The sequence below is a fragment of the Astatotilapia calliptera genome, chromosome 15 (genome assembly GCF_900246225.1).
Source record: "Astatotilapia calliptera chromosome 15, fAstCal1.2, whole genome shotgun sequence".
Lineage (NCBI taxonomy): Eukaryota > Metazoa > Chordata > Actinopteri > Cichliformes > Cichlidae > Astatotilapia > Astatotilapia calliptera.
The window spans coordinates 20,134,535-20,162,095 of record NC_039316.1 but is presented as its reverse complement, the minus strand read 5'-3'; the positions used below and the strand labels follow the sequence as shown (position 1 = coordinate 20,162,095).

The 27,561-nt window shown below is 39.2% G+C and overlaps 2 protein-coding genes across 4 annotated transcripts in view; both read right to left on the bottom strand.

Annotated features, from left to right (window-relative positions):
• Positions 1–27,561, bottom strand: part of galnt14 (UDP-N-acetyl-alpha-D-galactosamine:polypeptide N-acetylgalactosaminyltransferase 14 (GalNAc-T14)) — a 241,706-nt gene that overhangs the window by 107,577 nt on the left and 106,568 nt on the right. For all 3 annotated transcript variants that reach the window (XM_026142693.1, XM_026142694.1, XM_026142695.1), the window contains exon 3: positions 4,163–4,261. In XM_026142693.1, coding sequence (XP_025998478.1) covers positions 4,163–4,261 — 99 coding nt within the window. The remainder of the gene's footprint in view (positions 1–4,162; positions 4,262–27,561) is intronic.
• On the bottom strand, positions 21,875–25,861 carry LOC113006624 (uncharacterized). Its single transcript, XM_026142696.1, has 9 exons — positions 25,036–25,861; positions 24,590–24,736; positions 24,176–24,357; positions 23,796–23,932; positions 23,581–23,674; positions 22,984–23,316; positions 22,622–22,796; positions 22,408–22,532; positions 21,875–22,209 (listed from the first exon to the last, which is right to left on the bottom strand). The coding sequence occupies exons 1-9, from the start codon at positions 25,118–25,120 to the stop codon at positions 21,883–21,885; spliced, it is 1,605 nt and encodes a 534-aa protein (XP_025998481.1). The 5' UTR covers positions 25,121–25,861; the 3' UTR covers positions 21,875–21,882.

Genomic DNA, 27,561 nt, shown 5'->3' with positions numbered 1-27,561 from the left:
TTTTTTCTATTCTTTTTTCACTCAGCATGAATAGTGGCGCTTGAAATTAGACTTCAGTTGTCTATGACTGAATGCCTCTCAAAGCCTCTTAAAAGAAAAAATCTACAAAGTTTCACTAAACTGAAGATCTTTGCAAACTTTTCATGATCCAGTGAAGAGACAGGCACACTGATATTTTTAAGCATTTTTCACAAAAGAGTACGATGCTGAAGCTTTTTTCCAATTCAGTATTTTAACTCTGCCTCGGTTTAGTGGTACGTCCTTCCCTTCTGCTTTTCTTGGGGCAGTTTTATAAACATTTGGTATTCATGTACTCGTGGAAATCTCTGGCAAGGTGTTTGCCAAGGAGAACTTGTTTGTGCAGCTAAGCAGGACCACCAGTTATCAACACATTCAAGGTACATTATGCCAGATTTTCTATAGTGTGTTATAATACTAAACTTTAAAGGACACCTATTAGTATCATGGAAATCATTCTGACACTTCTAAAAAATAATAATAAAACAAAAAACTACCACACCAATACAGCCTTCTGGCAAAAATCAGCCATATTTGGGCGAGAAGATAAATGCAACTAATAGTTAAATATTTAACTATAATAGTTTTTTGTGCTGATGCAGATTGGGGCATGTAAAATGTGCTCTGGTATCTTTTCATGTAGTTAATCATGTCGTAGTTTTTTAATATGTCTTTAACACTGTAAACCTATACAATTAGACCAATAATAATGAAGTAAACTAGCAAAGTAGTTTTGGTAAAAGCCAAATGCAAAAATGATTTTATACAATTCCCAAAACCTAGTTTTTGTTTGTTTTGAGCCACCACCGACTCAACCATCTTTCTGTGTGGATTTTGTCACCCTCTCAAAAACTTACGCAGGTAAGAAATGGGTAAGCAGTGATAGGAACGAAAACAATATGAGAATTTGACTGAATGACCTTTTGTGAGCACTTGCAGTAAAATTTCATAGGGCACAAATATAAGCTGAAAGCACTGCCTGGCTATAAGTCATCAGTCTAAAAATTGATGGTTTGTTTTGAGTGAGGGCAAATGTAATTAGCACACAATTTGCTCTTAATGGGCCACAACCTGCAAAGCCACACCATAGTCCATTAAGGACCCTTAAGCAACCTACTAAGGGACTATGGAAACACTCTGTGATCCCACAGCGTCACTCTGTCTTAGAAAAAAAAAACATACTTTGTAAACATCGCATCTAATACGTTTGTTTCCAATTTACTATTCTCAAAAAAGATCTGTGTGTAGCCTCCAATACAGAAGTTACTCCACACTTACAGTCTCATTACTCATAACATCACCAGTTTCTGTTTCTTGGCTGTTTTTTCTGTTGTCAGCTGCACTGGCTTTCAGAAAAACTGCAAATGTCAAGTGATCTGTTGCAGCACTCTTAACTTGTCTGAGCTTTACCTAAGTGCTCTGTAAAGACACCAGTTGAAGCTCTTCTGTCAAGTGGCTGATTTCTGTTAAGACACCGATCCTTTAGTTTGGCAGGGCTAATTTTCACAAAAACTATATGAAACGTCAAAAGCTGACAATTCTTCAACAGTCACACCAAATCCACGCAGGGTTTGTCCCCTTTCCTTTTGAAAATCACCAAAGCCAAAACAAGGAGAGACTGTCCACAATGAAAAATTTAAAAAGTTTTTTTTTGAATGTCAAACTGATGAGCATCTCTGAATGCACATCAAATTGAACCTTGGCAGGCGAAGCCCACACCAGGTGCCACTCCTATCAGCTAAAAACAGGAAACTGAGGGTACAAATCACTGGATTCACCAAAATTGGACAACAGAAGATTGGAAATACATTGCATCCATTCAAAATATGATTTTCTAGGGAGAGATACAGTCTTTCATTAAAAAACACAAATACTCTTTTTGCTGCAAGCAACTTACTTTGTTATATTAACTGGTATTTAAGGGCAATAAAAATACCTAAAAATGTCTAAATACAAATAATACACAGCTTAATGTCTTTCAGATGGACTATACAGTATATTTATCTTCAAATGTTTTAATGCGAAGCAAACCAGTTTGGAGCAGCGTGGAAGCTTCAGAGGATCTAATGCACCCTAGTGAGCACAAACGTTCCAAATTCACAAAGTAAAAATAAAAGGCAGCTAAACTACTTCTAGCTCCAAGTCACTACCGGCAAACACACACACACTTGTACGCATACAGAGAGAGAGACAGAGCCAAAGGGAGCAGAGGGGCCCAGGGAGACAGATTGTCTTTTAATTGGTTGAAAACTGCAGAGCTCTGAAAAGGGCTGAAGGGGACACACACACACAGCAAACATACACACACAAATCACAAAATGTCCTCTGTGATAGTGAGGAGACGTAGCCAGTCCCTGCTGACTGACTGGTATAATGAGCTGAACTCAAGCCAAAACTTGTGTGTGTCTGTGAGTCTTTGTGTATCTGTTTGTGCTGATTGTGGGTGTGGTAACCTGCTGACAGAACGATGGTTCAATGATAGAGTGGATTGAGGGTCAAGAGAATGTAAATGTGTGTCTTTTGAATGTTGCTCTGCTTACCGGCAAACAATAAATAAAGTCAGAACAATACAGGTTGATGAAGGCTGATACGATTTAATATTTCAATACCTTTTCTTCCTTTAGGGGTTGCCAGAGCAAATCATCTGCCTCCATCTCACTCTGGCATCCTCCCCTGTTCCTCAAATCCTCTGCATGTCCTCTTTCATCACATATCATCTGTAGTTTTAATATTTTTCCTCCTGCCTAGCAGCCCCATCTTCAGCATCCTGTCCTATATATCCAGTATCCCTCCTCTGTCCATGTCCAAGCTGCTCAACCTGAGCTTTCCCTCTGATACACTCATTTCTAATCCTGTCCATCCTGGTCTTCAACTTCAACTCTGCCACCTCCAACTCGTCCTCCTGTCTTTTCCACCATGTCCTGAATACACATTATAGGAGGTCTCACCACCATCTTGTAAACCTTCCCCTTCACTCTTGCTTCTACTGTTCTGCAAGAAATTCCCCCAGACACTATTCTCCACCCACTCCACCCTACCTGTACTCTCCTCTTCACCTATACTGTTACTACAGTATGCTTTCTCTATATCCACACTCTCAAAGGATACATTATATCTTTAGTGCTTTTTCTCAGCATAAGGCCATACTACTCACCATACTATCAGCATACCACATCAGCTTGTGAGTGTATTTTTGTTCACGCTTGTTCTTAAAAATTTGTAGCAATTAACTTCCCCATTCCTCAGTTATCCCCTTACTCTCCAAGACTGTGTTAAACAGTCTGGTCAGTCTTTTGCCCTCTCTCCACACCTTCATCGCCTCTTTTGATGCCTTCACTAGCTCGACCTTATATCGTGTTGGTCTTATTCCTGGACCAATAAAACGAATGTTTGTCCAGGTTCAACATTGCAAGTGACCAGTCACATTGTAGCAATGTCATAGTTTTGCTTCATGGAAACACGTCACACCACACATCAAATCATAAAGTGGTGAACCCTAACCCACACTCTAACTTTAGCTGTAACCTCTAACCCTATCTATGATTTTTTCCTGAGTGGATATGTGTAGGTTTTTTCCAAGTCACAGAGCTATGACATCATAGCAATATAATTGTTTAGATGCAATTTTGATCCTGGAAAAACATTATCTTAATTCAGGAACAACATTAACACAAGGATGAGATCAGACAGACTGCCTCATCCTTACTAATCTCTGCACTTCATTCAGCAACTTTCCTTCATCCATCCTCTTCTCCCTCATTTTCTTCATTCATCGGATCCTCAAAGTACTCCATCCATCTATTCTCAACACTCGCTTCCTTTGTTAGCACATTTCCATCTCCATCCTTAATCACTCTAACCTGCTGCACATCCTTTTTAACTCAGTCTCTCTACCTTGCTTGTCAATACAAGTCCTTTTGTGTCCAGTCTCACATACCACTCACTATAAGCCTTTTTCCTTTGCTACCACTCTCTTTGATGTACACCTAGCATCTCAGTAATCCTGTCTACTTTTTTCATGACTTTAATATTTAGATACAAATAACCAAATCCTCCTAGAATTGGGATTGGGTGTGAATTACATAGCACAATTGCAGTTTTATCACTGAGCTCTACCATATAGAAGTCTCAGATGTGTGTTTACCTCTTGATGGTCCGCAGCAGAGTTGATCTGGCCTCATTGTGAAAGGTGATGATGATGGAGGTTGAAGGAAGTTCTGAGTCGTAGTGAAGAGTGGTGCACCTAAAGAAAGAGAAAAGCATTACTCAATGCTACTGGCAAGGAACCCTTTGATTTAGTAAAAGGCATGTCAAATTTTAAAATGCTGTATTAAAAGACAGGTAAACATAAACTGTTTTGAACTTTGAGTAAAAGTTAAATGAGCAACAAGTCCTCCAGCTACTCTTTTGTTCAGCTCAGCTCGCTGTCAGTTCCCAAAATATAACAAATTGACTTTCAGGCAAGACACACATTTTCAAGTTGAGTCAAAAATCAAAGGCTGTCTGATCTTGACATAACAAATCTGGCAAGAGATTAGAGGAGCACCCATGTAGCAACTGTGGTCTCCACCACCCTAGCCAGGGATAGTCAAACATTACAGTGAGACTACTGCATCAGCTGACAGCTCAGCTCATATCCTTCTAAACCTCAAGTCCAAGCCACTTTGCAACCCAGCTCCATCCTTGTCACTCCCGTTATGCTGCGCCTGACTTTATTAATGTCATATCTGTTGTCGCTATATGTCTGCTTTGTGCTTGGGTCTTGCTGCTGTTCCCTGCCTCTAGTTTTCCATGTATCCCCAAACAAGAATGTGTAGTACCTGACAAAAAAACAATGCTACTAAATAAAAATTTCTAAAACTGACTATACTGGTAAAACACAAAAGGCTTGAATTAATGGACTTAATACAGAATGAATGTAAGTTTATTATTTAAAATATTTAAATATAAAAGAAAATTACCCCAACTATCGTCAACATGCATCAATCTTGACATTCCTTCCCAGATGATTTCTCTCGCACTCACACTATGTGATTGTAATGACCCACACCTTGAATCACATCTTGGCTCATGTAGTGGTAGCAAACTACATGAGGCATGGAGGTTCTGTGACTATCAGGACCACCCCCACGATGATAACCCCAATACGGATTTAATATCTATGACTCCCAGTCAGTTTCCAAAACTGAAGAAGGATTTTAGATGAGAGAGAAAATGTCTTCATGAACCTAAAAAGAAATCCAACTGCTTTCAACTTAAGTGCTTAAGACTACCATGATACATGCAAAACAAGCAATTTTCTAGAATTTCTATTTAATTATTATTTTTTTGTGATGTGCTGGTATACAAACATACACTATACTGGTCAATAGTACTTGCTTCAAGGTGATTACTGTGAGACTATTTCCTATAATGTTGGCTGCTCCTGTCTTCAGGTATAACACACACACACACACACACACACACACACACACACACACACACACACACACACACACACACACACACACACACACACACACACACACACACACACACACACACACACACAGTAACCAAGTGATCAGACCAGACATGTTGAAAATGAATTATAGATGACCACCACTATGCTCATTAAAATACGTTGCAAAGTGTGTGCATGTTTGATTGCAGTGCATTCGCTGGGTCAGCAGGCTTTTCTTCTAAAAGAGAAGAGGAACGCACACACACATCACACGCACATACACACACAGACGCGCGCACACACACAGGCGCACTGTATAATGAGAAGACTGGCCTTTACCTATCAGATTGATGGATTGGTGACATTTTCCAACAGAAACAGTCTGCTTGGTCTGTTCTGGCCTTTATTTTTAAGAAGTTAACCTTTCTCGAATATGTGTGTGTCTGTGTGTGTTTGTGCATCTGTGTGTTTGTAGAACTAAACATACTGCACCATTAACCAGCCTAACATGTGGTTTTCTGCAGCTCACCTAATCTACTTCCATAACGTGTTTCATTATTTGTTTTGCAGAAGGCGACGAGGTTAGAATATTTAATTTAATATACCGCATACAAGCAAGAAAAATATGATTGGTTTTATCCATTTCCTTTGATACAAAACAGGAAAAAAAGTTTCCTGTTTTGTATCATTACAAGAGGATCAATACAAAATGTGAAATGTAAACGCACAAACAAATTGCCAGAAGGCATTTTTACAGATCAAAAACTAGCCATTTGACATATCATTTTGTATGTAATAAATGAAAAGCATGCTCTGCTGGGGTGAAATCTGTCTTGAGAAACTCTTGCATTGCTTCTGCATTTGTCTGAATAGGAACAAAGAGTATAGCTTTGTACACTTCATAATTCATCCATGACACATTATCATTGAACACTGTTGGCCCAGTTCTACAGGCAGTCATTCACACCCATACCATAAAATTGCCTACACCATGTTTGACAGATGATGCACTGTGCTTCACATTTCCTTTTTATACTTTTATATAAGTTCATTCCGGTTTTATTTACCCAAAGAATCTTTGGATTCTTTGAACTGTCGGACTTTTAGATGTTTTCTATTGAATCAGATTTTCTGCAAACCAAGGCGCTGTGGTTGTAAACCCATTGTATTACAACTACTGACTGTAGATGCTGACAATGACGTCCTCCTCCTGACACTCTTGAGCTACCTCCTCAAGAGTGATCTTGACTTGGTTAGGTTGAGACGGAGGTTTATTGTAGAGTCTTTACTTTACAGTATATACCGCCTCGAGGCAACTGCTGTTGTGATTTGGCACTATATAAATAAACTGAACTCCATTCAATTTTTCTTAACTATGAAATGAATTCTGTCGTCATACACTCTAGTTGAGTTCAATGGCCTTCCAGGCTTTGCTACAATTTGCCTATCCCCACTACTAACTTTAAACACTAGGTCTGCTTTATTTTCCATATTATAACATGGGAACAGGCCTCACCTCATCACAACACTGCTTGTTAGTCAATTGTCCAATTACTTTTATGTATGAAAATGGCTGTATTTAATGCAACATTTTTGCAAACCTTGAACTGAAGCTGTCTGCTAACTGCCACAACCTACCTGTTCACTGCTGCACATCTTAAATGCTTGACTTTAAATTAACTGTGGTTTACAGACAAAAAAAGGAAGCTGTATTCATTTATTTATTTCATTTAGAAAGAGGGGCAATACATATTAATGAACATTTTAACAAATATAAATATGCCAGATTATAGCCTTGGGCTAATTTCCATCCGCAGACCCTCTGGCAGGTTGGTGTTACACACAAGTTAGTAAAAACATACAGAGACACTATTTACAGGTCATGTGACAAGGACAAAAACAGTGCTCACATTATACTAGAACAAACAATGACAAGAAGAGTGGACAACAGAGGACAATATAGATAACAATAATGGAAACACATCAATTATATTGCACAAACCCCAGTATTGCACATGCCCTGACTGTCCTGATATTGCACTGACCCATTACACTAATAGTTGTTTCCCTTTTTTGTAATACACGGACTCTTTTTCATGTTCAATATAAAGCATGATTATTAAACATGATCACATGCTTGTGTGTCCCTCAGCTGCCCTTTTAAGTGACTCTTAAAGATGGGGAGACTTGTACGTTCCCTCACTGACAGTGGAAGACTATTCCAGAAGCTCATTCCTTGATATGACAGAGCATTCTGTGAAAAGGTGGTCCGTCTAAATGTCAGTTCACAATCACCTCTCACAGTTGCTCGAGTCAGTCACTACCCGGCAACACTGCTAGACTTTTGTTTAATAAAATCACTCATTGGTGGAAGCGCCAGACCATGTATAAGTTTGTATATTTGACAAGCAGATTTAAATAATTTGAAATTACTTAAAATTTAGAAAGTTGTATTTATCTAAAATGTCTTTTTTTCCAGCAACTCGTTGACTCAACAGAAATATGTTGTATTGTGTATATAATTCATATTGTAACACAGTATTAAAATTAAAAAGTGGTTAGTCACATATTATATAGGCAGTTCACATAATTTTCTCCAAGCATGTTCATATCATAGTGCTCAAAAATACAGAATTTTCTTGTAGCATAAGTACAAATATTCACATTTCCCAGCAAGACAGATTGGGGAGCTCCTTCCTGTTGCTGCCCAACTTTGTAGTTCAAAAAGATAAGATATATATATTCCTCACAGAAAAATCTAAGGGAAGGAGACTTTTCTACTTCCCTGACATATGAAAAACGAAGACACCAAAAGCATGTTGCCTTACTGTGATCATACCAAATATTTTTTTCATACCACAAAACATAAATATGTCTTCTGATATAAGTTTCTTTGGAGCTTATCTGTGTTTCTGTATTCATGGCTTATCAAACACGATGCCAGTCTGAGTTTCTTGGGATTTATTCACTAAACATAAACTCAAAAACATTGTTTCCAACCTTCCAAGATCACATCAGTCGGGTCATGTGTAATTATTCAGGAACACATTCAACAACAATGAATATCCAATGAGCTGAGTTTTTGTATTAGCAGACCGCATGTGCCACATTTCCACTAGTTTGTGAGCTCAACTCAGTGTGCATCATCTAAGTGTCCTTGAGCTAAACATTGAACCTCCTCTTGAGATCTGCAGTGGGTTAGAACACAAGCTCAACTCCTAATTTGTTGTATTAACAGGTCGGCACGCAGCATCAGTCAGCGCGCACGAGCACCCGGCTGTGAAATAATACCATCAGCACCTCATTAACTTGCAATTTGATTTTTTTTTCCTTTTTTGTTTGGAGGCACAGAGATGAAGTAGGGAAACAATATTTCCAAAGGAGATTAGAGAATTTGTCTACCCATGCATTCCTATCTATGCATGTATACTTTAGTTGTTTTTCCTCCTTTATTCTTTTATTTATTCATCACTCTAACATTGTTACAGTCTGCTTTGGTTTTCCCTTACTTTTATGGTTCCTGTTTTTCACACAGTTTGGAGCACCTCTGAGTTTTCTATCCTTGTTTTTTGTTATTAGGTGTTTTCTGGTTCTCTCAGTTATGTTCTATGGCTGTTTCTTTCTGTGCGAATTTTTCATTTCTGTGTTCAGCGTCCTTCTCTTGGCATTTCCTCTTTTACTTTGTTAGTTAGTGTCCCATTTGTCTTTTATCCTGTTCCCTAAACAATATCTAGTCCTCTCTTATCCTTGTCTATTGTCTATTGAGTGTTTATAGGGAGAACACACAGGGAGTGTGTTCTCCCTATGTGCTCTTTGCTCATTTATGGGGTTTCTTGGATTTGTTTTTTTTTGTTTCTTTTGTATTTTTTTTACTTTTTATTTTGTATTTTTACTTTTAAACTTTGCACCTACCTTATAAAAGGTCATATATGTTTTGTTAACTCTGTCTGCCTTTTCAGTTTTGTGTTTGGGTCCACTGTCAGCATAGACTGCAACACTTTCTATTATTCCGTTTTCCATTAGTATTTTTCATCAGAACATACGATAATGGGGCAAATTAGTGAAGAATTAAGTTCTGTGTCAAACAGCAGTGCACATTTCTAAGGTAGTCCAACAGCCGGTGTGGAATAAACTGTGCATTAGATTTCAATGTTTCTACCCACAAGTTCCTAGAGCACACAGCCAAAACATCACTTAAACCAGACATGATCATCACCTCTGAGGCCACAAAACAGCTGGAACTCTCAATGCCATGAGAAGACCATAATGAGGAAACCAATGAGAGTAAACATGCAAGGCACCAGGAACTGGCAGAGGAGTAAAGGAGCACAAGCCAGCTTCTAATGATGTAGAGATTTTGCAGCTTCACTCAGCTTCCTGTTCTGGTTAAGAGACACGTGTAGCCAAAAAAAAGGCACTTTTGCCTTCACAGGGTTCCACGTTAGTCCTGTTGTCCACATTACACTGATGTGCATACATGAGTGTGCGTACTTCATGCTCCACAAAACCCTTGCATAAAGGGTAAAATAGGCTTCGTAGAGTTCCTGACTTCACAGTGGAGTACTATTTTATCCTACTGCTACCTTGGTTTTGGATACAAAGAGTAGACACTTGATACATTTGCACATATTCAAACCTTATGTGAAGTGCAAGAAAGTGAATGTGACTTTTGATATTTGGGCAAGTTTGGTTTGCATTGCAGAGCTACATCATGCTTGAAAACCAGACGGACAGTAAATAACACTGACTGTGCCACACTTTGTGATTATGTTCCAGCTAGTTTCAAATCTCATGCACACCATACCCAAATAAGCTTTATCTGAAACAGAGTTCTTCACCTAAATCAGACATTTAAAAATATTTTAACCATTTTTATTGCTTTATTATTTTATTGGTTTTAGCAGCACTTTAGCCAGAGTACAATTTTTGAATATGCTTATTGATGAGATGGTGGATTCAAACCCAGTAACATCTTGCTGTGAGGCAACAGTGCTAACCACTGTTACATCGTGCATATCTGTTTATGTAGAGGTTAAAGTGCCCTTAAATATACACACATACATACGCACACTTGAGAAAGTCAAGGTTTTTCAAAGCTGAGCATCAGTGAAATCTTTCGCTTCTTTGAATTCGGATTTCTTTCTATATTTTTACGTCCTTACTCTTTCCTTTTCCACTGTCTGTCCCTTTCCCTGGGTGAGAGCGGGAATATGCACGATATATATTTGTCATATCATATCCCATCATGCCTCTCTGCCTCCTCCATCCCTCTATCTCCCTGCCTCCATCTCTGGTTTTTGCTGCAGTTGATTTATTCAGCAGCTCTACCAGAGAGGAACGATAAGAAGATAAAGACGAGCCGCTTCCGAGTGAGAGACTGTGTGTGGTGTGTGTGTGGTGTGTGTGTGTGTTTGAGACAGAGACTGAATGAAAGATGATTGAGGTCGAGAGACATTGACAGACAGGCAGAAAGAGAGAGAGCAACAGAGATGTTCAGATAAAAGTTGTGCTGACAGTTGACTGATGTTAAAGCTGATATGAACAAGCCTTTATACTCCCAAAGCAAGTGAGTATGTATGTATGTGCATGCGTATCAATGTGTTTGTGTGTGTGTGTGTGTGTTAACTCCCTGCTGCGTCAAAGCTAAAGAGAACACAAATAAACAGTGAAGGAAATACAGGAATGCAAAAAAAAAGAGAGGGACAGGAGAAACCATGACAAGGTAGGTGTGAGAGAGGAGGAGAAAAGGAAAAGACAGAATGTGAGATGGGAGTTGAAAGCTGTGATGAGAAGGAGCAAAGAAACTAGGCTATAGTAAAGAGGGATCTGAATAGGAAAAGAGCAGGAGTCTATTGTAAGTGAAAAAAGGAACAAAAAAGTAAAAGAAATGGAGAAGTGTGCATGTTGTAAAATAAGGAAAAGAAGATGTCAGAGGGGAAAAATAGATGAGATCAAAAAGATGGAAGCAAGAGAGAAAATAAAACTACAAGAGAAGGAAAAGAAAATCAAACTAAGAAGTGATTCTCATTCAACTTCCTGGCTATTACTACTATAAATCGCAAAAAATCTATTATATCCACTGGAGATAAAAACAGAAAAGGCAAAAACAAATGTAAAAAGGAAGAAACATTTCCATTTACTAGTGAGAAACACTAAACTGGGCCATTAACATCTCCCAGTGTCCTCCCTCAGTAAAGCCAAATCTGAAGCTGCATATCTGTATTCTGCCCACAGTTTGAAATTGATAAAAAGGGAAGGAAGGAGGGAGAAGAAAAGCAGAGGAAACAAAACCGCACGGCAATGAAACAAAAAGAGAGCGAAGAGGAAAGGAGAGTAGGTGAAAAGAAGAGGAGAGCAAATTTTTTTTAAAGAGTGCAGAAGAAGAAGAAGAAAAGTGGACAAGAATTGAGAGAATATGAGGAATGTCTTTAGTGTACATTTCTGCTCAGATGGTGGGAAAATCATTAATATTTGATGAGGAGTGGCTGCCATTTGTGTGTTTGTGGTTGTGAAAGTGTATGCTGGCTCATCAAAGTTCATCTGGAGGTGAGATAAACACATGAAAAGGGAGGTCAAAACCAGCAGCTACACACACGCACACTCACAGTCCCTCTCTGCAGGCGGCGGCGGCCGACCTGTCAAAATGTGTGTTCGTGCTGCAAAATACTAATGGGCACTGATGTAGCCCTGAGATACTGTCAGACCCGTGCACACGCACAAACGCTCTCTCTCTCACTCATACACATACCTGCTCGCAGCCTACGATTAACACCTCCAACACTTTTCTCTCCCTCCGTCCTTCACTTGTTCTGCCTCTCAGCCTTTTTCTGTTCTATTTTCCCAGCATTTTTCCCTCGCTCAGTGGCCTGGCCTGGCCTGCCCCGTCTGTCTCTGCTCTTGTTTTCTCTGTCCGGCGATGTCTTGCTCCTGGCAGAAAACTCACCCAAACAAAGGCATAAAGACTTTGTAATCGAAAGGTGATGGTTTAAAGACTGAATTCTTCCATTCCCCACTAAACTGTTCTCCTCTGGATGGAACACGTCAGTCGGTGAGCCGGATCCTCCAACAAAACCATAAGAGTCTAAGAGAATACTCTCAGAGCACTAATAGTCTGGAGAATATGTGGTAAAAAATTATGCTGCCTGCAAGATCATCATTGAAGAGAACAGGATGCCAAAGGTGGGCCTGCCAGTTTGGGTTTTCTCTGGTCTAACTGACTTGCCAGTTGCTCTCCATGGTGCTGAACTCAGGTCCTATTAAAGGAGCTTGGGTTTCACACCACACTGGATTTGGTTTCTGACAAATTGATTAGGAACATTCACACGAGTAGCCCGCTGGAGGTCATTTTGTTTAACTCTAGCAATGCTGCTCCTCCTCACACAATGCTGTTCCTGCTGCCAGTATCTCCTCCACAGCCTCCACAGACTAGCTAGACAACCTCAGTGGATTGCAGGTACCATCTCATGCTACCAGCGCTGATGAGGACACTAACAAAAACCAAAACCAGATAAATATTAGCCAGGAGGCCTTTGGAAGTTGTGGTGTCACCCTCATTAGCACTATAGCAGGTGAAAGTGGATTCAAGATGGTTCATCCTTCTAAGTCTAGTCCAACTGACTTTGGGTTCTACTATGATAATCAAATGTTCCTTGACTTTTTTTGAGCAGCGTAAAAGTGTTATAAGTTTTCATATATAGAGCTTTTCTACTCTCCTGTAGCATTCAAAGCAATTTTTTCTATGAAAAGTCTTTTCTATCTACCTTTCACACTCATTCATACTCCGATGGCTAAATCAGAGAGGAATGCAGACTGGAGCAGCCAAGAATCAAACCACCAACCTTCCAATAAGTAGATGACCTGCTCGGGGGTCATGTGTAGGGAGTCTGCTCTATGCCATTATGTCTTTCTCGTAATCTGTACATAATGTGTTTAGTTGTGCAGAGTAAAATAATCGAAAGTACCTTGTCTGAATAAAAAAAAAGTGTACAGAATATTTGGTTGCAGCATAAAGGTGCTTTTGATGGAGGACATCCTCAGAACTGCGGTGGAAATATGACCTGTCAAGATGTGCGAATGCCCTAGTTCACCTTGGTAAGTAAACACATCAAATGATGCTGCAGCTTTACGACTGAGTCACCTAAAGTGTTTGCAGTCATAAAGGAAAACACATTCTCATCAAGATTTACTGACCGTCGTCTTCCTTCACGCTGTGATCAGTTCCCAACACTATTTACAGGATGTATGATCATTACTATTACCACGCAATAGGTTTCTATTTCTATTTATTTATTGTGGGATGTGATTGGGTTTGTTAATTAAATTGACTTCGTTGTGTTGACTGTTGTTGATTTCTTCTGTGGTTCACCTGTGTTTCCCAGAATGTAGCTTTTAATTTGTGTCAGTATATAAAGTTCTGCTTTATTAGGTCCCCAGCAGTGAGTAATCACGACATGAGAGCAGTGGGAACGTGTAACAAGTGTTTTTCTGTAATCACTGACATTATCATCAGTATCTTTAACATTATTTTGGTTATTTGTGTTTTGCCTAACCTTTCCATATCTGTGCAAACAGTTGGACCCTATATTTGCCTCTGTACAACACAGCTGAAGATTCAAAAATGAAGATTTCTAACGATTTGGTATTTGGTAGCTGTTCACTCCGACTTTTAATATGAGCCATATTGAAATATTGGTGCAAAAGTGGCTGAAACACTCAAAGCTGTAAGAAAGATAGCAAAAACACTGATTGGTCAAATCAACAATCGAGTACATTCTTAAAAAGAAGACATTTACAGGAAACCTAAGCAACACAGAAGTAACTAAAGTGGATAATCACAAGAATCTTTCTTTGGATAAGAAAACCCTCTTCACAACATCTAAGTCAAGAAGACTTGACTTAGGGAAATATGTGTATCATTGTCAAGATCTACAATCAAGATACATCTTCATGTAAAAACAGGGTGTACAACAAGGCACATACCATTAATGACAACAAAAACAGGAAGGTCAGATTAGACTTTGTGAGAAAACATCTAAAATAGCCACCATAGTTCTGGAAAAACAATCAAACTCTTTGGACAGATAAAACCAAAATCAGCTTGCACCAGAATGATTGGAAGAGAAAAGGAAGGAGAAGGAAAGGAAGAGCTTATAATCGTAAAGAACACCACATTATCTGTCAAACATGGTTGAGACAATGCTATGGCATGGCCATGCATGACTGTCACTAGATCCGAGCCACTAGTGACGGTGACTCCTGATAGGAGAAGCACAATGAATTGAGAAGTGCACAGGGCTACATGCTGTAAAACTGATTGGACAGCATGCCACTGTGGAAATGGGAAATGAACCAAAGCATACTGGGAAAGCAAGCCAAGAGTGTCTCAAGACAAATAAATGGGATATTTTTCAGTTGCCAAGTCAGTCACCTGATCTTATGTCCGTTGCCGCTGATCTTCAGTCCAGTTCTTGGACTGAAGATCAGCAGCAACAGGCACATCTCATAGATTTATAAAGAAATGGGAACAATGGGAGCTGGTCCTTTGCAAAGTTATCCGTTATGTGCAGACACAACACTGGTTCAAGCCTTGAGTTAGATGCGTTTCTCTATATGTTGCTTCAATCACATCCTGATTGTTTGACCGTAGTGAATACATTAAGCATCTGCAATTGCTTGAATGATTCACAGGTTGGTGTTAAAGCGCTTAACAAACAATTAACAAACAATAATTCATTTGTGTCATGGTCCTGGGCCATGTTGGCCCAGTATTCTTAGTTTTCTTGTATGTTTGTATTTTGTTCCCTATTTAGGCCATGTTTCCTGAGTTGCCCTGTTGTGTTGTTCCCTAAGTGTTTTCCCTTCGTGGCTTTTACCCCCTGTGTGCCCCTCTGTGTATCTGTGAGCCCTCGTCTCTCCTTATGTTTTATTCCATGTTTCCCCTGCCCGTTATGTCTAAGTTCTCCCCGTGCTCTCTCTCACCCCTGTGTGCCCTCTGTGTATTTATGAGTCCTCGTCTCCCTTTGTGGTTGTTCCATGTTTCCCCAGCCCGTTATGTCTGTGTTTTCCCCGTGCTCTCTCTCCTCCTGTCTGAACCTCTGTACTTCCTGTTTGACTCTGCCCGTCTCCCGTCAGTGTTATGTTCACCCCGCCCTGTCTCGTTATGGTTATCTGTGTCAGCTGTGTTCCCCGTGTGTTTCCACTTTCCTCGTTAACCCTCTGTGTATTTCTGTCTGCGTCTCCCTCTGTTCGGCGTCGCCTTCTCCCTCATGCTGTGTGTGATTCTCCCCGTGGTTCCTGGTTTACTTTATGTTTAGCTTTCCCAGTTTAGTTTAGTACTGTTTTCATGTTCCACTTTTTGCCAGCATTAAAGCTGTGTTTTTGAGTTTATGTTTTGTCTCCGTGAGTTTGCGTTTGGGTCCTCTCCTGCCTGCCACACAGCCGAATCATGACAATTTGAGAGTGGCTAACTTAAAGAACTGGACTGAAGAACAATGTGTGAAGAAAATCATCAGAAAGCCTGTAGAACGATTTCTCAAGATCACTTTAAAGATGACAGAGTCTGGCTCCTGGGAAGTAAAATATAGGTACATGAGGGGTGGCTTAAGACTTTTGCACAGTACAGTATAAATAAAATGAATGCATTTCCTGAATATTAGTTTTTACTTGAGATAAGAGACTGATCTAATTACTTCACTTGAGACAGCAAAACATTTAAATTCCCTAAAGATAAGCTTACGCTTGCCTCCCAAACACTACATCATCAGGACCCTTTGTTTTTAATGTTCTAAACTTCCTGTGCTTCTCCATGTATTTGCAAGCATGCAGGAATCATAAACTTCTTATGCACCAGTGGAAAGTGCTTACAGCATGCAAACAGAGTTCACAGAAAAGTTGCCTTTTGTTATAAAAAAGAATATTTTTTTAATGTGATATTCTCAGGAATAAACGTGGGAATTATAAGTATAATATCATTCTGCTTTTACGTGGGCAGCATGATATGGAACAATGTCAGTTTAATCTGAGCAAAGTAGCAGCACGCCTGCTGGAGTAAGATATTTTGGTAAGCTTTTCACCTCTGGCCTTTCCTTCCCCCCCCCCTCTTTTTCCACTATCTCTGTCTCACTTCTATTCAGGTGTTCACAGAGGAGAAGATGGCCTAGTTTTGGCTGGTTAGGCAACAGCCATTTACATATTTATACACACCGACAGTGAATGAGGGAGCAGGGGATTTCTTTTCTCCTGAATGAGAGGAAGAGAAGAAAAGAGGGAAGAAACAGCAAGGGACAGTTGATAATGCTTCATTTCTTCTTTTACTGGAAAATTCCATTAGGAAAATTTCCGAGTCAATGACTCCAATGAATGAATAGCTCAAATGAATACTTTCTGTGGATTCAACTCTTTTAATTGAGCCAGGTTCAATCCATGAAAGGCATTTAGAGGTGTATGGACTTTGCACAAGAATAGAAATTGGCAAGGTATTGGCCTCATTTTCACTTATGTCTCCTAACAAATTTCAGTTTTTAGTTATTTGCAGTTCTTATAAGCAACTATAAAGTTTTCTGCAAGGCTGTGTAAAGCACTCAATCAAACAAAAACACTCAGTAAAACAAATGAAACCCATATAAACACGTTGGGTAAGATGAAACTTGGCTCATGAGGCACATTTCAATAGACTAAAAACTGTATTTATAGTATAAATGCAAAATAATCATCATCATCTTCATCATCATCAGGGTGGGGGTTTTGTTTAAGGTTTGGTTGGTAAATGTTTCATTGTAAACATTGTACTGTTGAACCTGTGAATCTGCAGAGGAGCAACTTGCAGCTACTCTTGTGTAGTTGCTGGTACTAATAAGATAAAAGAGAGACACACACACACACCCACGCACGCCGATGAATAATTTTCCATTTCTGACATGAAGAAGAAGCAACAACGACCACGCTGACGGAAGAGTTACAAATCATGATGAAACTGACATACAACACAGTAATTTAAACTACCACGATTCATGAACAGTTGAGTGGATACCAAGACCTTCACTTGGTTATGGTGGCCAGATCCAAACCATCTATATCTACATCATTGTGTGGGTGTGTTTGTCTGTGTGGGCTAATGTGAGACGTGTTACCATCAACTTTGGCCATAGACAGCTTTTAAAAAAACCAAAAAAAAAAAAAACCACATAGATGTAGCTACCAGGACATCATGTATTTTAATCCTGTTTTGAAGTCTGGAGTGTAGCATTGTGTCCTTCTTGACCAAGTATTTTCAATCAAACTACAGGGTGGGCCATTTATATGGATACACCATAATAACATGGGAATGGATGGTGATATTAAAGTCCTGTTTGTGGCACATTAGTATATGTGAGGGGGCAAACTCCTCAAGATGGGTGGTGACCACGGTGGCCATTTAGAAGTCGGCCATCTTGGATACAACTTTTGTTTTTTCAATATGAAGAGAGCCATGTGACACATCAGACTTATTGGTAATGTCACAAGAAAAACAATGGTGTGCTTGGTTTCAACGTAACTTCATTCTTTCATGAGTTATTTACAAGTTCCTGACCACTTATAAAATGTGTTCAATGTGCTGCCCATTGTGTTGGATTGTCAATGCAACCCTCTTCTCCCACTTTTTACACACTGATAGCAACACCGCAGGAGAAATGCCAGCACAGGCATCCAGTATCCGTAGTTTCAGGTGCTGCACATCTCGTATCTTCACACCATATACAATTGCCTTCAGATGACCCCAAAAATAAAAGTCTAAGGGGGTCAGATTGAGAGACCTTGGGGGCCAATTAACTGGCCCACGACGACCAATCCACTGTCCACGAAACTGTTCATCTAGGAATGCTCGGACCTGGCACCCAAAATGTGGTGGTGCACCATAATGTGGGGTGGCTGTAGCTCAGGTGGCAGAGCAGGTCAGCCACTAATCAGAAGGTCGGTGCCAAATATCCTTGTGCAAGATACTAACCCCTACTGTTTGCCTACTGGTGGTGGTCAGAGGGCCCGGTGGCACCTGTGTCCAGCAGCCTCGCCTCTGTCAGTGCGCCCCAGGGCAGCTGTGGCTACAATGTAGCTTGCTATCGCCAGTGTGTGAATGTGTGTGTGAATGGGTGAATGACTGAATGTAGTGTAAAGCACTTTGGGGTCCTTAAGGACTAGAAAAGCGCTATAAAAATGCAGGCCATTTACCATCTTGCTGGAAAAACTCAGGGAACATGCCAGCTTCAGTGCATAAAGAGGGAAACACATCATCATGTAGCAATTTCACATATCCAGTGGCCTTGAGGTTTCCATTGATGAAGAATGGACCCACTATCGTTGTACCCCATATACACAGCAAAATCTCCAGTGTTAATTCAACTCCTATAGTGTTAAAGTTAACACTTTTCCAGTGTTTATATAATTCTCACTGGTTTAGAGTTAAAGTAACACTTTGCAAAGTGTTATTATTTTAACTCCATTGTAGTGTTAAAAATATAACACCCATAGTGTTAAAATTTCACTCTGTATGGTGTGAAGTGTCTTCACTCAGAGTGTAACTACCTAACATTTATAGTGTTGTTTTAGGACACTGATAAGTGTTCACTTTTACACTGGCTTGGGTTAACTCTTTTCACTGAGGGTGTTACTACACAACAACTATGGTGTTATTTATGACACTTTTAAGTGTTTATTTTCACACTGGATTGTGTTGACTGTTTTCACTTAGAGTGTTATTCTGTAACTTTTACAGTGTTATTTTGGCACTTTAAAGTGACATATATGAGCTTTTAAATACTAGTCTGTATTAATTGTCTGAATACAAAAATGCATTAAAGTGCAATTACTGTATGACTACTGTGTTACATTCAGTGAAAGTCCTTGTTAAGTCCCTTTACAGGATAAAAGGAGAAAACATAAAATTGGTCACATAAGAATTTTAATAAATATTAAATTCCAAGCACCATACAGCATACGTTCACAACAAAAATAATGGCACAATGTACAGACCATCATCATCACCATAAGCACTTTGCAAATCAAAGGGCTTGTATATTTCAATACAGTCTGCTTTAACAACATCTTTTTCATCCGTTTCAAACACTTTATAAGCATGGCAATGTTCACTGAAATTTTCAACCACAAGCTTCTGAACTATGAAGTAGGTGTGACTATTGACCAAAACTATTGTTTTTATTCTGCAAAACACCGGCATCTCATGTTCAGAACCACAACAAATGACCAATCCTGTTCTGTACTCAGTCCCATTAATGTTAACCCAATTAGCAGAGAAAGCCTCTTCTGCAACAGCAGGCAAGCCTAGGGAGATCATTTCACTATTTTCCTCACTATCAACATCAAATGATTTCAAGGGCCCATACTCAACATGGCTTAAAGGACATGTCTCCCACTTGTATGCTATGGATGTTTGATGTTTTTTGGCAAGTGACACTGTGATGTTCTTAAAGTTCTTAAGGGTGTCTTTGAATACCCTATGTTTAGCCTCACCTCTCATGCTCCATACATGCAATAATGGCCCAATTTTTCTGATGCAAGTTGGGTAGTGCAACATAAAGTGGTGTTTGGGAATCATGTTCCTACCTGGATACAACAATTTGAACAAGTCATGATGTTCCATTGTTAAATGTTTTAGAAGCACAGTCATGCCATGTGTAACAGATGGAGAGAATATGATGTTAATTATTTGCAACAATAGCAATAGCATAGTCCAGTTCTGATTTCCTTCTGGCACAATATCACCAAAAATTAAAGGAATGTTTCTTATCAGACAAAGAGTCTGAATGGAGTTAAGACCTATACTATTACCACTACTGTCTAAGTTCACCCTTGTTGGACGATTTTTGCTCTCCAAGTAGCCATAGTCAAAAGCATAGATCCGTGACAAAAGAGCAGGTTTCGGCAGAAAATTGTCTGACAGATATTCCAACAGTAACTTTATCTCATATTGTGCTACCCCTTCGAGAATATCATGCATAATGTCCAAGGAAAAGTTCTGGCAAACATGAAAGAATTGAAGAGTGTTCAGTGTAGAATTCTTTCTTAAGCCAAACACATGTAGCTTTTGAGGATCAGATTGCAACTCACTGCAGTGCATTTCAAAAAGTTCTTTCCCTCGTAAGATGATCTTTGGATCATCCTCAGTATACACACTCTGTGCATCCTGTTTTGCAATTAAACACAAACGACAAAAGTAACGTCCACTGAAAGACTCAACAAAACCCAAAATTGAGTGCATCCCCAAGTTGTCCCCAGTTATCTGACATATAGTGCCATGGACCTTTTCAGATGAGAAGGGTAAATCAATGCCATGGCTCTCCAAAAACTTTATGTCATCAATCAGAGGCTGTAAAATAGGATCAAAGCCGTATTTTTTCACATCTTCTGCATGAAACAATGCAACCAAATGAATGTTCATCAATGCAGAATTTAACTTTGGAGGCAGATTTCTGAGGACAAAATAGATTGCACCAACTTTGTGAACACCACGTTTGGAACCAAGTGGATTAGCAGTCTCAAAGTCATCATAATAAAGCTGAATTTGCAAAGAAGTCTGTGGTTTTGAAAACAATGGATGAGACTTATAGTAACTGCCATCACAAAAGTCTTCATATCTGTCTTCTTTTGATACACATGGTTTAGCAAGCAGCTCGCAAATATAAGAATTGCGACATATAAATTTGATTGTTTCCAAAATTGGAATGTACACAAAAGTGTCTTTTACTGGTACCTGGTCATAAGTGCCTGATTTTTTATTTAACCTTGTATCATAGCGTATTCCTAAAGTCTTTTCCACTGGATCCACAATTCCCCATTTTTCACGGAAATATGACTTTCTTTTAGCTTCAGTGTCGAACTTCTCAACTGGATTGTCAAAAGTCTCAAGACATTTTTCCACTGGAGATCTAACAGGATTTTCTGTTGGCACAACGTTCAGTACTTTATGTTTAAACTCACAGTGCAGTCCATCAGCAAAATCTTCCAAATCACAAACAAGTGATGACACAAAACTATTTGCCAAACCACTACCATTGAGTTTACCAATAATTTTAGTGCAAATTGCTTCAGAATTTTTTTTAATTCTTTGACCTGACCCATTGTTTTCAGAACACCCAACCTCTAGGCTCTGAGTAACACTTGTTCCTGCAACTGCTATGTCTGTATCTTGTAATCTGTCAAAATCAGCTTGAAATGACTCTGAGGGTTCTGCATCACCACTTTGACAACAATCTTCATCATGAACACTATTTAAATGTTTTTTTAAACCAGAATATGTAGTGAACTGACGGCTGCAACCATCTTGTGAACAAGCCAACTTAAATTTGGTGCTTGGATAAAAACTGTGACCTAGTCGCAAATGACTTATCAAAGCCTGACTGGTGCTATGCAGAGTTTGACAGATAAAACATTTAAACATGGTTCTCATTCAACATTTTGGCACGCAACTCACGAACACGTGGTGACTCATCTGTTGAGGTGGCATCAATGTTGAATATGGTGGTCTGCACAAAACTGTAGAGATGAACCAGTGACTCGTCGTAAGATAAGTTGAACACGTAGTGGGATTTGAAAAGTTCATCAAAAGCACTGAGTGAGCTGGTGGCTTGGCAGGGGATGAGCTGTTTGTCCACTGCGATGTAGAAGGTGTCAATGCTGTTCTGGGTTCGACCAACAGCGAGGATGTATGGTTGTTTACCATCTCTTGCTTGCAAGTGTTCATCAATGCTGCAGCATGACTAAAAACAAATGAGATATTGACATATAGGCCTAGCTTATACTTGCTGAGTATGAACCATTCATTCAGTTTGACATTATGTGCCTTGCTAACTTATTACAAAATACTAAGACACATACTTCATGGAGAGGAAAACTAAAAAGTGCAAAAACTGAAAAAGTGTTTTGTAGGATTTTAAAAAGTGAGACAACATATTTACCTTGTGAAAGTGCACCATTTTGTGTGCTGCATCAGTTGGACTTATTTTGGTTCTCCTCTTTCGTCCAGCTGTGGGTGGCAAAAGTTGAAGGAGTAGCAGCAGAGAGGCCATGTCACTGTCCCAGTCTGTGTATGGTTGAATTTATAAAACAATTTCAAAATGACAGGTAAAAATAAATATTATTAAAATCAAACAAGCATGGTGCGACGCCTACCATTTATATCACTCTCTGTTGGTTTCTCAGCAGCTTTTATCAAACGACACAGGTCAGTTGACTGAGTCAGCTGTTTGGCTTCTTTAATAACCTTTGGCTTGAATGACATGTCCCACTTCTCAAGCAACTTGGTGGCTGTTTCAGCACCAAACAGCAGCAGGAAGTCTTGATTGACCTGTTCATCATACACACAGGACATAAAGACAGTGCTCAACATTGTTTACATTGCAATGTGATTTTGACCAATATGGGATATAGCCTGACTGGGATGACCAATGATCACATCTTTTACTGTTGCCATCCACATCAGCAAAACAAAAAAAAAGGATTAACAGTTGAAAATATCAAGTGATTTGACTTACTAGTCCTTTGACATCCAAAAAGCGTGGAAATGTTTTGAAGACATCTGCAGTTCTTTGTGGATCATGCACCAGATCCTGGCGATGTTGGAAAGTCATTTTCATCTTCTGAAATACACTTGCTTCATCAGGAGAGTGAACAAGAAATGAGATGGCCTCCTTGCAGGCATCTCCATCAAGTTGCTGAGGCAATGTGGTTGCTAATCTTCTGCGCTTAGGCCCTTGTTCTTGATGCACTGGGACTTCCTTCACTGGCCGTTTGGTTGTAGACCTGGACATGGTTTTGAGGCGCCACGCTATATATCCAGTGCCTTTCACTCCGTCGTAGAAATGCTCCTGTCACATTTAAACATAGATGAAAAATAAACATCAAATGCGATCTTACAGACTTTGCAGATTCAGCAAAAAGAAACCCAAGGACTATTATCATGTAACAGGTGCAATACATGTTAAACAACATCCACAATTTCAATACAGTTTTATGACAATAGTTATTACGAAAGAGGAATTAAGATTTTTCTTTTAAATCATTTAGCTGATGTAATTATTCCATGATGAAAACTAAATAATGTGCTGTTTTACAATCACTGCATGACTTACATAGCCGTTTGGAGAAAATGGATCCTTCAATGAGGGAAAGAGTGTAATTATTCCAAGGGCATATTTCTCCTTTTGCTTACGGGAGGGAATTCTGCTATAGAGGAAATACAATTGACAATGTTAAATCAGAAGTATGTGTCTTTACTGCAGTATACATTACAAGAATATTCCATATGGCCCATCTTTACTTTTTTATTAGGTACTATTACTCTTACCCATGTCTCTCAGTCATATCACTTGCCAATATGTTAACAAGCTGCCGCCGGGTGCGGTGGCTCAGTGAATTTTCGGCATTGTATTCTTCAAGAATTTCCTCTCCACCAGGTTTCCTAGTCAAGGCATTTTTAACCATCTGCTCATATAAAAGGGAAAATAATAACAATAAAAACTTGTTTGTCAGTAAAGGTGAAAGTTTAGAGGAATGTCAACAAACCTGTGAAAGACATATCTAGCAAGAAGCACTAACTTCTACTAACATTTTTTCATACAGGGCAAGTTGGGAACCACCATGTTTTGAATTTCAATTTGTATAACAATCTACAGTATAAATGGTGTCAACTCAAAAATACAAAAGACATTTTCTGTTCTCAATTACCTCTTTTGCAGCCTCTGACACACAAACATTTGGTGCAGAACTGTCTTTGCTGGATCTACTGCGGCCTGCAGGAATGCCCTTTTCCCTGAGGTCACTGTCACTTGATGAAAGTGATATAGTGTCCGTGAGGGAAGATAATGTATCCGAGGAGGATGGTGTGGAATGAGCTAAAGGACAAAAATCTTTGGGAGAGATGATTTGGTTAACTTTCTTTAGGCTACTCCACAATGCCATTAATAACACAATTTCAATGTTCATGTTCAGACAACATTCTATACAAATATGACCCAGCCCTGTCCACTGTCATGTATATTGCATGAAGACAGGTCAATGTCATCTGCATCAAGAGCAAAAGAACTTGGCTCTACATTGAGTGGGCTATACTCTGAAAATTTAAGTTATGATAACATTTACCTTCATCTGAAATCTTTTCACGTATTGTCAGGCATAGGTCTGGTTGGGCCTCCAGTAACTCCAGAAAAATGTCTTCTTCGACAGCTGTGTCAGTTTCATCGAAAATATCAAGGTCAGCAGCATCCGGAAGTCCAAACTTGGTTTTGGCTTTACAAAAAGATAAGCATAATGTCACCTAAAACGCCTGAAAAACTTTTTTAAAAACTAATTTTGACTTTTTTATTTAGCTAATATTTATTAACAGCTGTTTTACCTGTCTTTAAAATGGTTAAATTAGACAAGTCTGCAGCAACAATATAGGCCTAGGCCTACTGCTCTGTACTGTTTTTAATGTCACACATTAAAATAAAATGTGTTAACATTTAATTCGGTTTTTAAATAGATGAGATGCAAACATGATGAACTGATACATGTGCAACAAATTTTGTTCTGCCAGGTTATCTTACCTTCACTGATGAATTCTAGATAAGTGAATCCTGCGTGCAATTTAATGTACTTCTTTACATTGAGGTATTTCACTTTCAGCAACATGTCTTACAACAGCACCTGGTGGAGAGAAGGGGGCACAGAATATTTTTTACCATATATTTAAACCATAGCTTAAGTGGCAACAAATCCGGACAACTTTAAGAAAATATTAGGCTATACATTGTGTGATGATCTGTGAAGGGGTGACAGACCACTTCAACCCCAGGAACATAATTTGGCTTCCCCCTGCGCACTAAAATAGCTGAACTTGGGTACACAGAAATAGCATTCAATGAATTATCCACCCATCCACATGTTTATAAGACGACAACGGCGATCTTCTCGTCTGCACGCAGGCTAGATACTTAGTTCTGCTATGTTGCGAGTAAATCGCTGTAGCCTACTTGGGGAAAAGCATCTCTGTTTAAACCATGTCAGGATGATAATCCACATAAAATTTCCTGTTGAACGCACACCTGCCTTCATCACGCTTTCACTTATGACAACAAATATCCCTTATACTGTAAATTAATGAGTGCAAGTCTTACATTTATATCGGGAGTTTCTGACACATGCACAGCCGTCTGGCTAGTTGCTACTTTGTGGTGGTTGTTTTGTGACACGACATGCTAGGATTATCAGTGGAGGCGACGTCAACGACCCTCAGTCGTTATACCGCTTTGTCTTAAACACTGGATGGTAGCCTATTTCACTAAAACTGTAGAAAAGGGGAAAATGTTCCCTTAGATTAGGCCTACTACAACATAGGGCTGCTCGATTATGGCAAAAATGATAATCACGATTATTTTCACTGAAATTGAGATCTCGATTATTTGACGATATTTATTTAACAATAACAATGTATTGAATAATGACTTTAAAGATTGTCAAAAAATAATATAAAATAGTGTGCAAATACTGATAACAGTGCAAATGTTTGCAATATAAAAAATAAATGAAAACTGTAAACATCTATGTTTAGTGAACGTTGCAGTGTTGCTCTGTGGTGCAGCTACAACACTGTAGCAAAGTTTACACACTATGTCTACTTGATCCACGTCTGACTCCGCGAACCCATAATGTTTCCACACCACTGAAGTTTTTTTTACCTCTCTTTTCAACCAACGGCAGTCACTCTCCTCTCCAAATAACTTCTGCTTAGCTTTCCGAGCTTCCCTCGGGTCCTCTTAATTGTTGTGACACGTGTTCGAAATGCAGAGAGGTGCGCTCGATTTGCCACACGGAGCAGCGCGAGAGTAAAGCACGAGGGAGGGGCTAATAATCGGCTCAGTCATTTTTAATGATCGTTGAAAGCCCAGATCGTAATCGTGATTAAAATTCGATTAATTGAGCAGCCCTACTACAACATGTATGATATATCCTAACCGTTAGCAAGCAACCCATGCACAAACGCAGCGCGCCTTGCTTGGTCACTAACATCTAACAGAATTCCATAACCCCCTGCCACTTCAAAGATTTGTAGGCTAGGCTACTGCTAAACTCGCTGGTAGCACGTGTAATTAGCCTATCTTGACGCTTTCCAAAACTTGACTTGAACGTCTCCATGTGATTGTTTAGTTCACTTTTAAATAGGATATTTCTGAGGCGAATGTTCGCTTCCCTTAAAAGCAGTGGGCTAAACGCATTTGTCTTAGCTGCCAGCTAGGCTACCACAAATTCAAATTTTAACATTACATTTAACATATCCAGAGGATAGCTAACTCCTCCCTCGTTTCATTTAATAAGCATTGAACACTGGAAAGCATTTCTCTTATGACATTAGAACTAACTAGAATTGAGAATTATATTAAGCACGCATTTATTTTCGCTGCAATATTAACTTGTTATAGAGGATAGTTTAGCTACCTAAGCTAACGAATCCCATCTCTTACCGCAGATGAATACACTCCACATTAGGAAAATATTGCATGCTTCTGATAAATAATGTTATAGGCTAGTTAGTTACAATATTTAATAATGATAAAATAACATAGGTCTTGTTGTATAGTTCTTACCTGAACAACCTCCTCGATCTTGACAGCAAACTTCTGGCGGACTCCTCATGCCCATGAGCGCGAAAAACCCGGATGTGGAAATCAACTCCAAATGAGTGTTATAGTATTGACTCTTTGAAATAACTCCGGCTACAGAGCTTTTTCAGCACCGTTAGTGTTACTGTAACTCTCAAACCAACACTTTTCAACTCGAAATTTTTAACACCAGTAATTTTAACTCACATCAACACTTCGGATTTTGCTGTGTACCACACCAAACCATCACTTTTGTTGGTCCAACAGTCTTGGAGGGATCCATCCAATGTGGGTTAGTGTCAGACCAATTGAGGTGGGTTTTTTTGTTAACTTCACCATTCACATAAAAGTTTGCCTCATCACTGAACAAAATATTTTGTGTAAACTGAGGGTCCTGTTCCAATTTTTGTTTTGCCCATTCTGCAAATTCTGTGCACCGATCTGGGTCATCCTCGTTGAGATGCTGCAGTAGCT